Raw genomic sequence first — 14,788 nt, 5'->3', positions numbered from 1 at the left:
ACAATTGGAGAAAGAAACTTTAAAGTAAAGGCAACTAATAATAATAATAATAATAACAATAATGAAGGTAATAGAATTTAAAATAGCAATAGTAATGAACTGTAGTTTAATGTTACATCATGATTCAAAGGATCATTAGTTCTCCATCCTTCCTATTTCCCCCCCACAGTTATTGACTTCAAAACTACAAGAAAAGAAACAAAATTTCCTGTTTCTCATACTCAGAAAATGAACCAACCAACCAAACACTTGAAACTCTTCAGGAAAAGAACTGAATGATCCTCATTTGATCTCCAAAGATGCTAATGAATACAAGGAAAAAGAAAGATAAAACAAACATAGAATTTCAGTTTCATTGTAATTGAAAATACTGCTCATCTTTGAAAGCTGGAAAAAATGAGAAAAATAGGAATTTGGATTTGAAAATATTAGAATTAAAAAAAAAAAACTACTAGCCTGGGTTTAGCCTTTTCAATTATAACCCAGTGGTTTCCTCATCCTTGTCTAACTTCTGTTATAATAATAATAAATGGTGAAAATGAATTCTCTTGTCAATCTGACTTTCTTCCTCCCCTTTCTTGTTTCTATTTCCACATACACCAATCACCCTCAACCCCAAAAAAACATATTATTTACCAAAACCTTCTTTTGTTTTACTAACTCGGGGCTCAGCAAAAATGGTTTCAATTTTGCTGAGCCACAAGCTGATCAAGCTGCATTTGCTCCAGCCACGCTCCCAACACAGCATGATCAACTGATTCAATTTGGGGGTTCCTGTTTGAACCCTCACTTGAAGAAGAGGCAGCTGCAATACCTGAGACAGGTGTTGCCAGCTTTTCTTTCACCTCAGTTGGAGATTCTTTAACGAGTGATTGAACCCAGGACAGATCAGGCTCTTCTCCATTTCCAAGCTCAAATGAAGATGATCTCTTAAGCTTACCCAATTCATCTGTAGTTACGGCCCAATCTGGCTTCCCATTGGAGGAACCCCATTTTGACCAAGAATTTACCGGGGAACCAACAACGGCAGCAGAATTGGAGCCAAGTTCCCTAGAGCTGAGGCTGCGAAATTGTTGCTGCTTCTCACGTTGAGCCAATAAAGATACCCGGGAGCCCATTGGTGATATAGGTTCCACATTTCTGGGGGACATCCTCCCTGATGATGATGGCACCCCGAAAGATGCCTGCAGTAGAGGGTGGTCAACATTCTTAGGAGAGAAATTTGTGTTTATCGGTGATAACATGCTCTGCTGCTGCTGCTGAAATTGATTGAGAACTGCAGATTTATGAGTTGGAGAAAAAACAGCTGCGGCCAATGCCTGATCAGAGTACCGAGGAGATGAGCTCTCAGCAGAGAAGAGATCATCAAGATTCGACGGAGTTAGAGTTTTCATTCGACCAGAACGATTCAAGGACGAACTCAAAGTTGGTTGAGACAGGGTGGATAACTCATTCAGGAGCTGCTGTTGCTGCACGTCAAAATCTGGCAGCATGTTGAAGTCATCCACAGGCATGTCTCTAGCATTAAGAGAAGATCTCAAGCGACTGGACTGAAGATTGCTTCCTGGAAGATGCAAGGCTGGTACATTTGGTTGAGGCCAAGCCACATTTGAGTGCGAGATACCATTGGCAGATGGAGACATTGGTGGAGTAAATGGCGAAGGAGACATGACATTTACTGATGAAGGAGAGCCCGGTAAGAGGCTCAAAGCAGCAGCAAAATCCATTGCTGTAGCACCAGAAGTACTTGACCGAGGCGAGGGGACAGCCGAACCAGTAGACACATACAATGGCCTGAGTTCCTCAGGAGTGTGCGCAAAGAAGCAGACTCTCCTAGCACAACTTGTGCCATCCTTGCAGAGCCGGGTTCGATATTGGGCTGGATGAAGCCAACACTCAAAAACACCATGAGCATATTCACACATATCTCCACGTCTACAAGCCCCCTTGCGAAAATCAGGACAAGGGACACAACTATAATGAAACTTCCTAGGATCCCTTCTTCGCGCATTTTCCCCTGGATGGACAAATGGGCACTCTGTCCAGTCGTGGGAGTAGGCACGTGAACAAGGCCGCACCTTGAATGAATACATACGGAATTCATCTGTTGAATAGATGCTGTTCTTGATATCTGGAAGAGATGGATCAATAGGGTACTCTTTCTTCTCTGATACAGAAAATGAGGGAGCATCGACTGACATGGATTTCATTGGTGAACCTGAAGCAGATGTTGGGGATCCATTTTCAAGGGCAGGAGAAAGAGGTGGTGAATTTGAATTTGAAGTAGTAGTTGACACCCTCAGATTTCGCTCAACAGAACCATCAGTTGCAAGGAGTTCCTCAAGAGTCAACCTCACATCTTGGAACTTAGGAGGAACAACAATAACATCAACAGGACGATGACCTTTTGCATCTACCAAATTTGGATCCGCACCCGCAGCTAGAAGCAGTTTTACAACATCAACAGCATTCAAAGCCCCACCAGAGGCAGCACAATGAAGGGCAGTGCTTTTGTCATTGCCACAGGACAGATTCACATCAGCACCTGATTCAGAAAGAATCAGTCTTATGATATCAATACTACCATATGTAGCAGCAACCATTAACGGGGTTCTCTGTTCATTAACCATCTGCTTTGAGCCCTTCTGCCGACCATACCACAATCCAACCTCATCAACACCTGATGGGTCGCACACAATTGATCGTTTGAAGCCCTCAACATCGTTGTTAGCAGCAAGCTCAAGCAAGCTTGCAAAAGCATCATCAGTCTCAACAGTCAAGTGATTCATATCTACGTTGGTGTGTCTACTTTCGTCAAAAGAAATATGAGGTGATCTTGGAGACGGCGTACGATTTAACCGCTCCGGTCCACAGCACATGCTTTCATTTGCAAAAAATAATTAGCTGAAATTGACCATAATCATCCATTAGAATCTACCAGTGCATAAACAATAAGTTCAAAAAAAAACTACGGGAAATAAACAAGACAAAAAATAAACAGCTAACACAACCCAAAACCAGAAGAACAATATAAGGAAACCAAATTCCTAGCCAGTATAAGAACTTACTGAAAACAATAAAGATTGCAAAGCAGTCATGCTAATACTACAGATGAGTTGTTACCATAAGAGGTAACACAAAATCTTGGATCGGAAATACCACTTATAGATTGGGACAAATTGATTGTAAATGACAGAACCCAAATGTAGAATTAAACAACTTCTCTATTAAGGGATTCACAAAAAGTACTGAAGTGGGTTTCCAGTTCTCACAAAATCCAAAAAGGACAATCAGATTCAGCCTAGAAAACCGGAGAAGAAAATAACTCAGGCAATTCTTCTCTTAGATTCTGTAAGCAATCTATATGTTGATTTAGCAAAAACAAATTAATTAACTTAATCAGGCGTTTTCCTTTGCTTCCTTACACAACTTTCCGGAAGCAAACAGATTATTAAAAAAAAGAAAAATAAGAAATATAATGTTACTTTTAAATAACTAGAGAGAAAATAACAAATCAATTAAGAAAAAAGAGTTGAAATTTATGAGGAATTTTATCTTTAATTTCATTTCACAAATATTAAGTAGATAAAAAAAAAGAAAAATTAAGAAACACTCATCAGCTTAGTTGATGCTAAGTTCTAGAAGAAACATTCATTTTTCCCCCAAAATGAAAGAGAGAATACTTCATCTTTTGGTTTCCTCCATTTTCTCGGCAACCAAACAGAATCATAAGCCAATCAATCAAGACAAAAAAACAAATGAAGTCAACAGCATCACATTAAAAATCAAACACGAACAAAATCAACATCACACAACACACCAAATACAGATTAAATAAAATCCATTCATCGTATAATATACTAGTCAACTAGTAAAAGATCTGATACAAAGAAACTTACTATCGCACCCATTTAAGTGAACAAAATAAAAAAAAAAAACAATACAAACCCATTAAAGATCTTTTGATATGTGATAAACAAAAGAAAAATACTCATTCTAAGCAACAACTATATATACGGGCGATCAGAAGTAAACGAAAGATCTTTTTTTTTTTTTGGAAGTGATGCAAGAGAATCTTACCAGCTAACAAAAGAGAGTAGTATCTCACAGTTATAGATCTAGTTAGAGGAGTGATTAAAGTTTGAAAGAGAGAAAGTTGATGATGAGATTGAGAAGACAAAGTAATGGAGAAGAGAAGTGAAGTGAGGAGCTTCTTCTTCTTCCATCATCTCTCTAATTCCTATGTAATGCTCTGCTTTCTTCCCTCTTCTTTTTTTTTTTCTCTTTCTTTCATGAACACAAGAAAAATAAAATTAAAAAAATGAAAACTTTTTATTTTTATTTGGGGTAATAACAATTCGATCCCTGATGTCTCTGATTTTACAATTAAGGATTTAGTCTTTTCATTTGTATTGAATAAGTCACTGACAGCTGATAAAATGACTAAAATACCTTTAGTTACATACCATAAGGCGCTCAACTTCAATTTTTTACCCAAATTTTGGATACAATTCTTAAGTCATTGATTTTAAGAAATCTAATGATGGGTGAATAGTCATCATTAGCTATTACTATGACTTTTAGTATCTATTATTAGATTATTTGAAATCAATGACTAGAAATTTCAAGTAGAAAATTTATATTGAAATAATCTCATAATTACATTGTTCAACTTAAAAGGTGGTCTATTGCTAACTAACTATCCTCGCCTCATTTTTTTGTTTGAGTCTTTCTAGCATATTTGGTTTGAAAAGATGATAGAAGAGGAGAGTGAAGGAGAAGAGAGGAGGTAAATAAAAGAAAAAGAGATAAATTTAATGTCAAATCAAATAATCAAGTTAAAATTGATCCTCTTTTTTCATAATTTTATATCTCTATTCTCTTCTTTCATTTATTTCAACCAAACATGGGATTTAATTTATAATATGGAAGTCCATTTTCTTCCAAATATCTACAAGTAAATCCAAATTGTTTTGGTTCCAAATATTTATAAATAAATTCAACTTATTCTAGGCAAGTATATTCATATTGTATTATCAAAATTTAGATTTATAAGGTTTTGATAAATTTTTAATTGTATTATTAACTACTATATAATCATAAAAGATAAGAGTTGATATAACATTTTAATGAGAACTTGTTCAATTAGAGTTTTAAATAAAAAAAATAGTTACTTAATCATTAATTATAGCTTTTAGCTACATATAAATCCTCTAATAAATAAGTATTTTAATATTACATTACAGCGAAATGAAATAATATCGTAAATAAACCCTCGAAAAAATTCACGACCTTCATTCTCAAATTTTATTTTTTATAATAATAAAATAACTATTTTAATTCTCTAGCAGCTCCACATTAGTTTTAACTAAGTGACACAAAAAAAATTACATATATTAAAATCATTTGTTTGGAGGGAAATAATATTTTTGGTCGGTAGAAAAGATACACCCTTGGGGGCACTAAAAAATCGTTATGAGGGTGATTTGGTCATATAAAAAATGCGTGGATACGTATTTTATATAGATGAACAATTTGTGTCTATATTTAAGAAAACCGATAACATTAGGGATCAAAAAATAATTACACTATTTAATTTTATTTTTGGTTTTTGATAAAATCGCCTATCCAATGGTAGAAAGAAAGAGAAAATTATAAAAGAGGCGCACTGAGAAATCGTTTTTCTGATTTTAAAATTATTCTTCCGCTTTTTAACTTCCAGTCACATCATGCCGCGTCATTTTTTCTCGGTACGATCTAGGGATAAATATGTTATTTTAAATTCATCTCTTGTTTGATTAGCTTAGGTGGCAGGAAACTATTGGTTGATTTCGTGTAAGTGAGGTAGCGCATAAACGACAACCCATATTGGTGTGTAATAATTTAACCTCGTCCCAGGGTCAAATTTTATGGAAATTCAATCCAAATTCATCTCACATGAAAGTTAAATTTGAAACGGCAAATCCGGTGTTTTAAGCTTCTGAATAATAAAATCACCACCTACTGACCTGGCATTTCTTTATTGGTTTATCTCTGAACTTATCCATTTTGATTAATTTTATTCCGGAAATGACCGAGGAAGACTCTAGAAAGACGAATCAATCCCACATCTGACGAAGAATAGTCTGCCACGTGGATCGTATCCAGTGGTTTTTTTATGCAGACGACATAACGTACTCAAATCTAGACAAAGTTTTAGAAGTTCTCGGGAACCGGTTGAGGAGGTGGAAAGGTACCGAGTGCGACCGGTTAGGTAAGTCAGAAAAACGACACGACCGGAGGTCCCCGGTCATCGCGCGGGCGTGCGCGAGATGGGATTAAACTGGATTTAAGAGAGGACTGGCGTCCGCCAATAAAGGCCGGTGTACTAGAGCGGACTTGACGCAGGAGTCAATTTTGGTTAATTTGTTGGGGGTCAAATCACAAGGGGAGAAAAAGCATGGAACACCCAACGCAAAAAATAAATAAAGAAATTAAAATAAAATGAGAATAATATAATACAAAATTCTTTTTATAAAAATATCAATTGAAGTCCTACGTAACATAGTATTCATCTTTTTTTTTTTAATTCATAAAAAAGTTATAATAAATTTCACTATTTTTATTTCGTAATAAATTTTATTTTTAGATTGAATACTTTGTGCTAACTTTTGGAATATGTAAAATTGTTTGTATGTAAAAATTAAAAATAAAAATTAATTATGAGAATAATGATATAAACTTGTGGTAATCAATAATCATACAAATTGGGTCGTCATAATTTGTTAAAAAATAATTGTTTCCCTCTAATATTTTATAAATATTACATGATATTTCATTATTTATGAAAAGGGCGAGAAAAAATGGAAAAAAAAAAATCTTCTTCTTTTTTTCTTTTTTTTTTTTAAGGTTACGGACCATCTGGCGATCCCATCCGAAAATAGTAAATTACATCAGACTTTACAAAAAGATAATAATAATTTTATTATTTTATGTGAATATGATTAAAAGAAAATGTAAACAGGGCAATCTTGGAGCCGGCCCTAGTTGACCGCAAACCAAAGTGAAAGAAAATATAATTATATTAAAATTTGGGAATAGATTTCCGTGTTATTAAGCATACCCTTCAAGTTTGATTATAAGTGCTATATTTATTATTATGGAAGGGGAAAAGTCTATATTTCTTTTCCTTTTAATTCATTTTTGATCCTCTCAATAATTTTAGTGTATTACTAATTTTTGTTATTGCTTTTATGGAAATTCTTGAAATTTTATCTTCAGTCAAATTAGTAGATTTAGATTTGCTTTAATTACGTTAGATGAGAAAAGAATGATCATATCCTCTTTAAAATTTTATTTTTGGGAGGTTAGTTAATGATTAATAAATTTGGGTTCAATTGCTTTTTGTATTGAATTTATACCAGCGATGGGAACAATAATCTGAAGTGAATTTCATCTATATATAGAATAATATTACAACAATTTATCGTAAGAAATAAAATTCTTTTTTTTTGTGAAAATCCTTTTTTAAAAATTTAAAAGATTATTTCAATAAATTAAGGGGTATATTTAAATAGAAATTAAATTAAAAATTAAATTCTACATCTCATATCTCCTCAATCCCCAATCAAATCTTAGTGGGTGCTTGATCTTATCATGGCACCATCATATTGACTGTGAAAATTATAAAATTGAAATGAATTGCTTGCTACATGACATAGATTACATAAATTGACCCATCAACATTAGGGGAAATGACTACTGACCCAAATCCAATTTGAAAATTATATTTTTGGTGCGGTCTATGCTCTTCCATTGCATGTTAAATTAAGTGATTAATTAAATAAGCATCAAATATACACGTTCTTAATAATTTGTTAGACTATTGTATTTCAATTTGGAATTTGTACATAAATGATATTTGTATCCCATTACATCTTTTTTGTTGAATTAATTAGAGAGAAATAAAAGTATGAAAATTATTTTTAACGAATAGCTGTACGAACGATGTGGTGATTTTCTTTAATAATTTTATAAGTTTAATATATAATTGAGAAATAAATTTTATTGCTTAATATGCTCACGAGTTTGGATTATATACATATTAATTTTTAACTTTTTAAAATTATCATTGGGATCAAACATTAATCTTCTCATACCCATCAATTGGCGTACTTGAGATGCATTTTCTCAGCTACTTAAATTATCGATATTCTTTTTTATTTCTCATCAAAACGAAAATTCAAAGTGTTTAATATTTTAATTTCATTATCCAATATTATCCCAATGAGAAGAGAAACGCTTGAAAAATGAATTCAATATACATTATTTAACAAATACTATTAACACTTAAAAGAATCAAACATTAATAAATTGCATAAAGTTGGAATCATATATCATTTGTCAGTCAATAAGAATAGCAAAATCTGTCAGCATAAACACTACTGTGTCGATCTATATTTTATTATTTAATTATGTTCACAACTTCGCATAAATCTTCAAATCATGAACATTTTATTAATTAATTCGGTAAGCATGGGTCACATTACTTGGACATTTAACTACCATGCTGCTAATAATAATAATAATAATAAGCAGCCTTCCTTCAACTAATTTTAATGTTTATGTAATTAGTTAACGGTATAATTAACAATAAAAATGGTGGATTTTTCCAAGCCCATCGTAAGAATGGATAACTGCCAATATTCTGTCGGATTGGGCATATGGTGATACTCATGGAAATTTCTGAATGTTAATAATATGATGTATTTGTGAGCAATTTATAAGAGTAAAATCTTGGGCAGTATTGAATTGATTTCTGATTGTATATATATAAATTTGGAAAGCTCTTTCATGAACGCATTTTGAAGTTTAACTTATTCGCAAAATTTATTCTTAATATACTAATTTTCAAACATTTTGAATTTCACCAATACTATATTAGTATATCTTATTGGCAAAATTAAATTCTAAAATTCTAACAAGCCGTAAGATAACGAAAAGAGTATTTTGGCTATCCCAAAGTATTCTTATTCTTTAGAATATGAAAAAAAAAATGCCCTCTAAAATACTTAAATCTCAATTTTTTTAAAAAAAGATAAGATTCACTTATAAAGCAATTATTTTTTGTCATATTATGAGTCACTTTGTCCGGATGCCCTCACTATGTCATTTTCATGGGATTGATTTTGACATGAAATGAGCACAAAGTTGAATTTTGACAAACACAATCGCTTTGCATGTATTTTGTGCATTAAGACAAGAATATGGTCCCAAAAATTTTTATTTGGGCACGTAAGGATAAAATTGCTCCTTTAAAATCACTTTTTTGTATAAAAAGAATGTACTATTATAAGCAATAAATATAAAAAAAAATAAAAATAGAGGATCTCAAAAATAAAAATACCCTCAAAGGAAGGGGAAAAAAGAAAAAAGAAAATGACATTTCTCACTTTCATTAAATTGATGCTAAAATTGACTCATATCTAACACCTCATTGGAATATGACATGGAAAATAAGGCCGGCTAGGGCTTAATTGGCACCCTATCAAGAGGACCAAGTGGGCCCCGACAATTTGCATCACGGACACTTGGCATTCTTTTGTCGATCCGGCGGCAACAATCATAGGATTAATTTGAGTGTTTGGTTGCAGGACTTTCCTAGAAAATCGATTTTAGATTTTTGTGGCTTGTGAACTGGGAAGAAAGTTGCATAAAAACCGGACTCATACTCGATTCAAACAAAGTTTTTTCTTTGGATCAATGGTAGTAATAGTACACTGGACCCATTGAGAGATATCCCTTTTGGTCAAAGTTTTGACAAATGGGATGATCAATACCGACCACGTGTCACCAATAATTCATTTATGTTTCATATAGTTTTATTTGAAAATAAATGAAAGTTAAATTTTTGAGGATGACCATTTGAATTCGCTTGATTTTTTTTTTTTTTGTGTTATGTCAAATTTGAGAGGACATAAATTTATTCAAATTATTTAATAATAAAGTGAAAATCCCAAAAAATGACATGACTTATTTATTATTTATTATTTTATCACCCGTTAATAGAATTTAATATATCAAAATTAAAACTCAACATAATTATTTAATGAATGATCAACCCATTTAGTAATCATGTCAATTTTGTCCTATTTAAATATATAGTTTCGTATTAGACTTGTGTAAATTCATGGGTTGTTTAGACTTCTTACTCCTATCCACAACTATTTTTGACACTAAATGAACAGACGGCTTAAAATAAAATCAAATTTTCATATCGGCATATGCAGACATAGAGGATATTACATTAAGGAGAGTGCACTATAAATATTAATTAATAAATCCAATATGTTTTCTAAGACCTGAAGCTCAGTCTAATATTTATTAGAACCTACCTTGACGTACCAAAGTTAAAATCAAGTTCAAAAATCTAAAATAAAGAAAATAACAAATAAATAAACTCCCAGACTAATAAGAAGACCTTGAATTCAATGTTCTTCATCAAGGTTTATGAACTAAAGAGCTGTTGGTACATGTATGTACATAAAGGAATAAATCTAAATTTGCTTAGCATATATCGAATTATTCTCTCTTGTACACAATATGGGCCTCGGGTATAAGCTAAAGCTAACTCCTTCCATAATTAATGGGCATTTAGCCCAATAGAATTGATTCTCTAGCCTTGGCCTAAAAGCCAGTGTGTTTTATGATCCAGAACCATACAAAACTAGAAGTCACAAAGTAAAGAGCCATTAAATAATTTCAAAGACTTCTTTGCTTTTAATAAACTGAAGTTTTAACATGAATTGTCGTGTCTAAGGCGATTTATTATTATTATTATTATTATTATTTATGACGATGACGATGATCATCATCATCATTATCTAGTATTATTAATATGTTAATTCTTTTAATATGAATTGTCACATCTATTTCTTAATTTTTCTTTCCTACCAACTTTCTTGTATTGAAAAGATTCCACTTGCTACAATTTCTTCCCTTTCATCACTCATTCCTTTTTAAAGAAATTTCCTATTTATTGGTTAAATTAAGCTCATTAATTTGGATTAACAATTGTAATCATAAGCGAGTAGTTGAACTACTCGAACAATTGACTGATCCATTCTAAACCTGCTGCTGCACATGGTTATTAAAATTAATTAAAAATACAAACAAAATATTATTATTATTTCGTTTTAAAAAAATTCTTTCAATAAGCGAAGTGGGTCCATTTTGTTTTTGAGAATTCGAGGGAGAAATAAAGCTACTTTATTGCATTGCATTTTGCATGCACCGAAATGGGCTTTTTAAACTTTTGAACTTTTAACCGGAAAGCAATCATCAAAAGCAAATTTACTATTTTCCCTTTATGGCCGTAAAGACTACAGCAAATAAACATAATGTTAATTTTGTTTTGTTTATCATATAATGCAAGAAATTATTGGAGTGACAGCTAGGTTTCTTCATCGTTTAGTTGGAAATCTATGGTAGCATAGGCCGAAATGGGAACTATTAGTTGAGAATTGAGATGAGATTTGTAGTAAAAATGATCAAATTAAGTCAAGTCACGGGGTAATTTTTAGAAATTAGTCATCATGAGAAGTTCAATGATCTTATAGACAATTAGACATAATCTTGTGATTAATTCTGACTCCAAAACGGTGAGGTAAAAAAAAAAAAAAGATATAATACGAAGTGGTTGGATGTGTGATTAGATGGACACTTCATTAGAAACTCAAATTAAAATTATAACAGGCTTTAAAATATAAATTTTTTTTTGAAAGCCATAAAGCAATACAATTTACTTAAAATGAAGTTTGATTGGTGTTGATCTTGAGAGATTTGATATGAGAATAAAAGATAATTTTCAAAAATAATAATAATAAAATTTACAAACTACTATTTAGTCGAATGATGGACACCTCCTTACCTTATTATAAAATCTTGAATAATCCATAATAAATAGACTCGAACCTCCGATCTCTATAATGAGATAATGAGATAGCCACCACTCGAACAAAGAGTAGTTTGCTACAAAATTTACATTTTTATCTTAGTTAATCTTTGATATAATTTAGATGCAATGGCATAAGAAGGGGGAAAAAAGAAGAAAAGAAGATTGAGTTATTTTATTGTCTTGTTAAAATGTTGAAGAAAACTTTGAAAAACTTATGCTTAAAAAATCAATGTTTATTAAAGATAATCAACTAGTTTTTAGTTTTAATATTTATATTTTTTGAAGATAAAATGATTTTGAATTACAAATCAAACTACTTGAAGGGCCATCATAAATTAGTCCACCTTAGAGTTATCAAACATTGGGGAGTCGGTACCTCCTACTATCATTGACATTGACGAGAGTGAATATAAAATTATGGATGTAAGTGGGGGCTGGTTTTGTGTTTTGGATGTAACAATAAGAGCCAAAATGTCGCATCTTTTACGGTGCGTGATTTTGTCAATATGTAATTCATTATAAAGTTTGAATTGACTATTTGATTTCTGAATCCGGTTGCATGGATTGGAACGCCCACAAGATGGACCGCAACTTCATCCACATATTTTGATTTTCTTTATAAATAAATCCAATGATAACATGGTCTAGGGCACAATTTCAAAGATCCTAAAATGGGGATGAATAAATGAATTATAATTACATGGGGAGAGACGAGGATTTCACCGAATCCTCCCTGACAGATAAGAAAAATGATTGATTCGATTTTTGTAATCATTTCTTTACGTTTTTTTTTTTATGATTTTTTCATTCTTGATCCTCGATTTTTCAAATGGGAGGGTTTTTGCTCAGGGGTAAATTTGTGTCATCCTTAACTCAACCTCCTCTGTAGTTATTAAATAATTAATCGCACTTCATAGTTCAATCTAAGGGCTTGTGTGGTATTAAAATTGGATGGGTGTAATTTTTAAATTACAGTAATAAAATATTAGGTAAATATTAGTTGCTGCAACTTAAAAATTAAAATAATTTAATTTATCATTTACATAATAAAAAACTTATAATATTTTTTTTATTTTTTAAAAGTCATATTTATTACAAATTATGAACTTTTATTTTATAATTATAATTTTTTTAAAAAATAAATATAATTTTTAAGTTATAATATTACATATCAAATACGACCTAAAATTAATTTCTTATAAAAAGTAATAATTAAGATGTAAAATTAGGGATTAATAGACTTTTAACTTAGTAGAAGAATACTTTTTCTCAAAATGCGCTCGAACAAGTGTTCAAACTCGTTATCAAGATTTAATTTATTTTATTTAATTATCAAATAATTGAGTCAAATCATGTGAGTGAGGCATGTGAGTGAGGCAGAGTTACTTCAAATAATAGTCAATAATAGTCGTTGTAATATCATCATTCCAATAAAAAGAAAAAAAGAAAAAAAAGGGGGAAACTAGGGGCATTATCGTAAGGGTATCTTTATCTCCGACATTCCTCGTGACGAAGGAGATGAGTCGGTTGGTCTGAGGTTAGGTTCAAAATTTTGTCCAAGTCTGACCGATTTAATTTTTTAATTATTTGTAATCATAGCTTTGCAGATACGGACACGTTGCCTCTCTTACATTTTTTATCAAACTTTTAACGCTGCTCGTCACGTGTGCACCACTTTCATTAAAAGCCACGTCATTGAAAAATGTAACATAAAATTATTTTTCCAATAAAGCTTTTCAGATACAGTTTCTGTATAATTTAAAATATTTTTTTAATCAGCTATTTGGAATAATGAGGGATCGGTTACGCTGGCGAGAGCCGATGATGATTTTTAGATTTAATAGGACAAAACTACGTTACAGAATCTGTAAGGTACAGACTGCAGCATCAGCCGTTGGATGTGGTTGGACGTGGAGTGAGAAACTAAACAAAAGAAAATCGGATGGTGCGATGACGGGAGATGTTTGTTACAGAATCTGTAACATAGACAGGTCCGATTTAATAATAGTACTATACATTTTAAATTTTTTATTTTAAAAATTTATTTTAAATGATGTGTCATTAATTGAGTGGTTGATAATTTTTTTATAAAATCTAAATGAATTAATTATATTATCTCACTAATTAATTGATAAATGACACATCATTTGAGATAATTTTTTAAGATAAAAAATTTAGAATGTGTAGCATTACTCTTTTAGATTTTATTTCTTTACCGACGATGTCAATACGGCAGAAGCGGGAAACTCTACGTCTCGTCATATAACTTGTTGGAGTGATTGGCTTGTCTTCGTTAATCATTGAGTCGGATTTTTTTATACGTTACACAATTTATTAAGGGCAACAAAGTTCTCAATCTAAGCTCTTTTGGATTATAATTTTTTTTACTGAAAATAATTTACATTAATTCTTATACAATATTGATTAAATTTTTAATTATTTACTCTACTTATAATTGATAAAGAAAAAATTAGTTTCACTTAATTATATATTGGGAACGTGTGCAGCAACTAATGTGTGCATGGAGCAACTAACATGTGCATGTGCAGTAACTAACTTGTGCATGGAGCAACTAACGTGTGCATGTGTAGTAACTGTTGTAATATTCTCTTTGTATAGCATTTGTATTCCATTAGGAATAGAAGGAGCATATTTAGGAGACTATTTAGAGATTTCGTAGCTATCTTTGATTTTGGGTATAGATGTATATATGAATAACCGTGTAAGATACAATGGCAATACAAATTTCTTCCCCTCTCACAAACGTTTTCATGGTATCAGAGCCTTGAGCCAAACCTTCTAATAAATCAAAATTTTTCCATAGCCGGCGCCGAAGCTAAGCACCATGGTTGA

The 14,788-nt window shown here is 31.6% G+C and overlaps 1 protein-coding gene across 2 annotated transcripts; it reads right to left on the bottom strand.

Annotated features, from left to right (window-relative positions):
• Positions 1 to 285: 285 nt before the first annotated feature.
• Positions 286 to 4,282, bottom strand: LOC18031399 (zinc finger CCCH domain-containing protein 30). Of its 2 annotated transcripts, none has more exons than XM_006421373.2 (2): positions 4,081 to 4,282; positions 286 to 2,904 (listed from the first exon to the last, which is right to left on the bottom strand). In XM_006421373.2, exon 2 carries the CDS (start codon positions 2,877 to 2,879, stop codon positions 684 to 686), a length of 2,196 nt encoding a protein of 731 aa, XP_006421436.1. In that variant the 5' UTR covers positions 2,880 to 2,904; positions 4,081 to 4,282; the 3' UTR covers positions 286 to 683. The 2 variants fall into 2 exon arrangements, with proteins under 2 accessions (XP_006421436.1, XP_024036574.1); XM_024180806.1 differs by having other exon boundaries at positions 286 to 2,880.
• Between the last annotated feature and the right edge of the window lie 10,506 nt (positions 4,283 to 14,788).

The sequence above is a fragment of the Citrus clementina genome, unplaced genomic scaffold (genome assembly GCF_000493195.1).
Source record: "Citrus clementina cultivar Clemenules unplaced genomic scaffold, Citrus_clementina_v1.0 scaffold_9, whole genome shotgun sequence".
Lineage (NCBI taxonomy): Eukaryota > Viridiplantae > Streptophyta > Magnoliopsida > Sapindales > Rutaceae > Citrus > Citrus x clementina.
The sequence above is the reverse complement of the archived record's forward strand: the minus strand, read 5'-3'. Positions and strand labels throughout refer to the sequence as shown.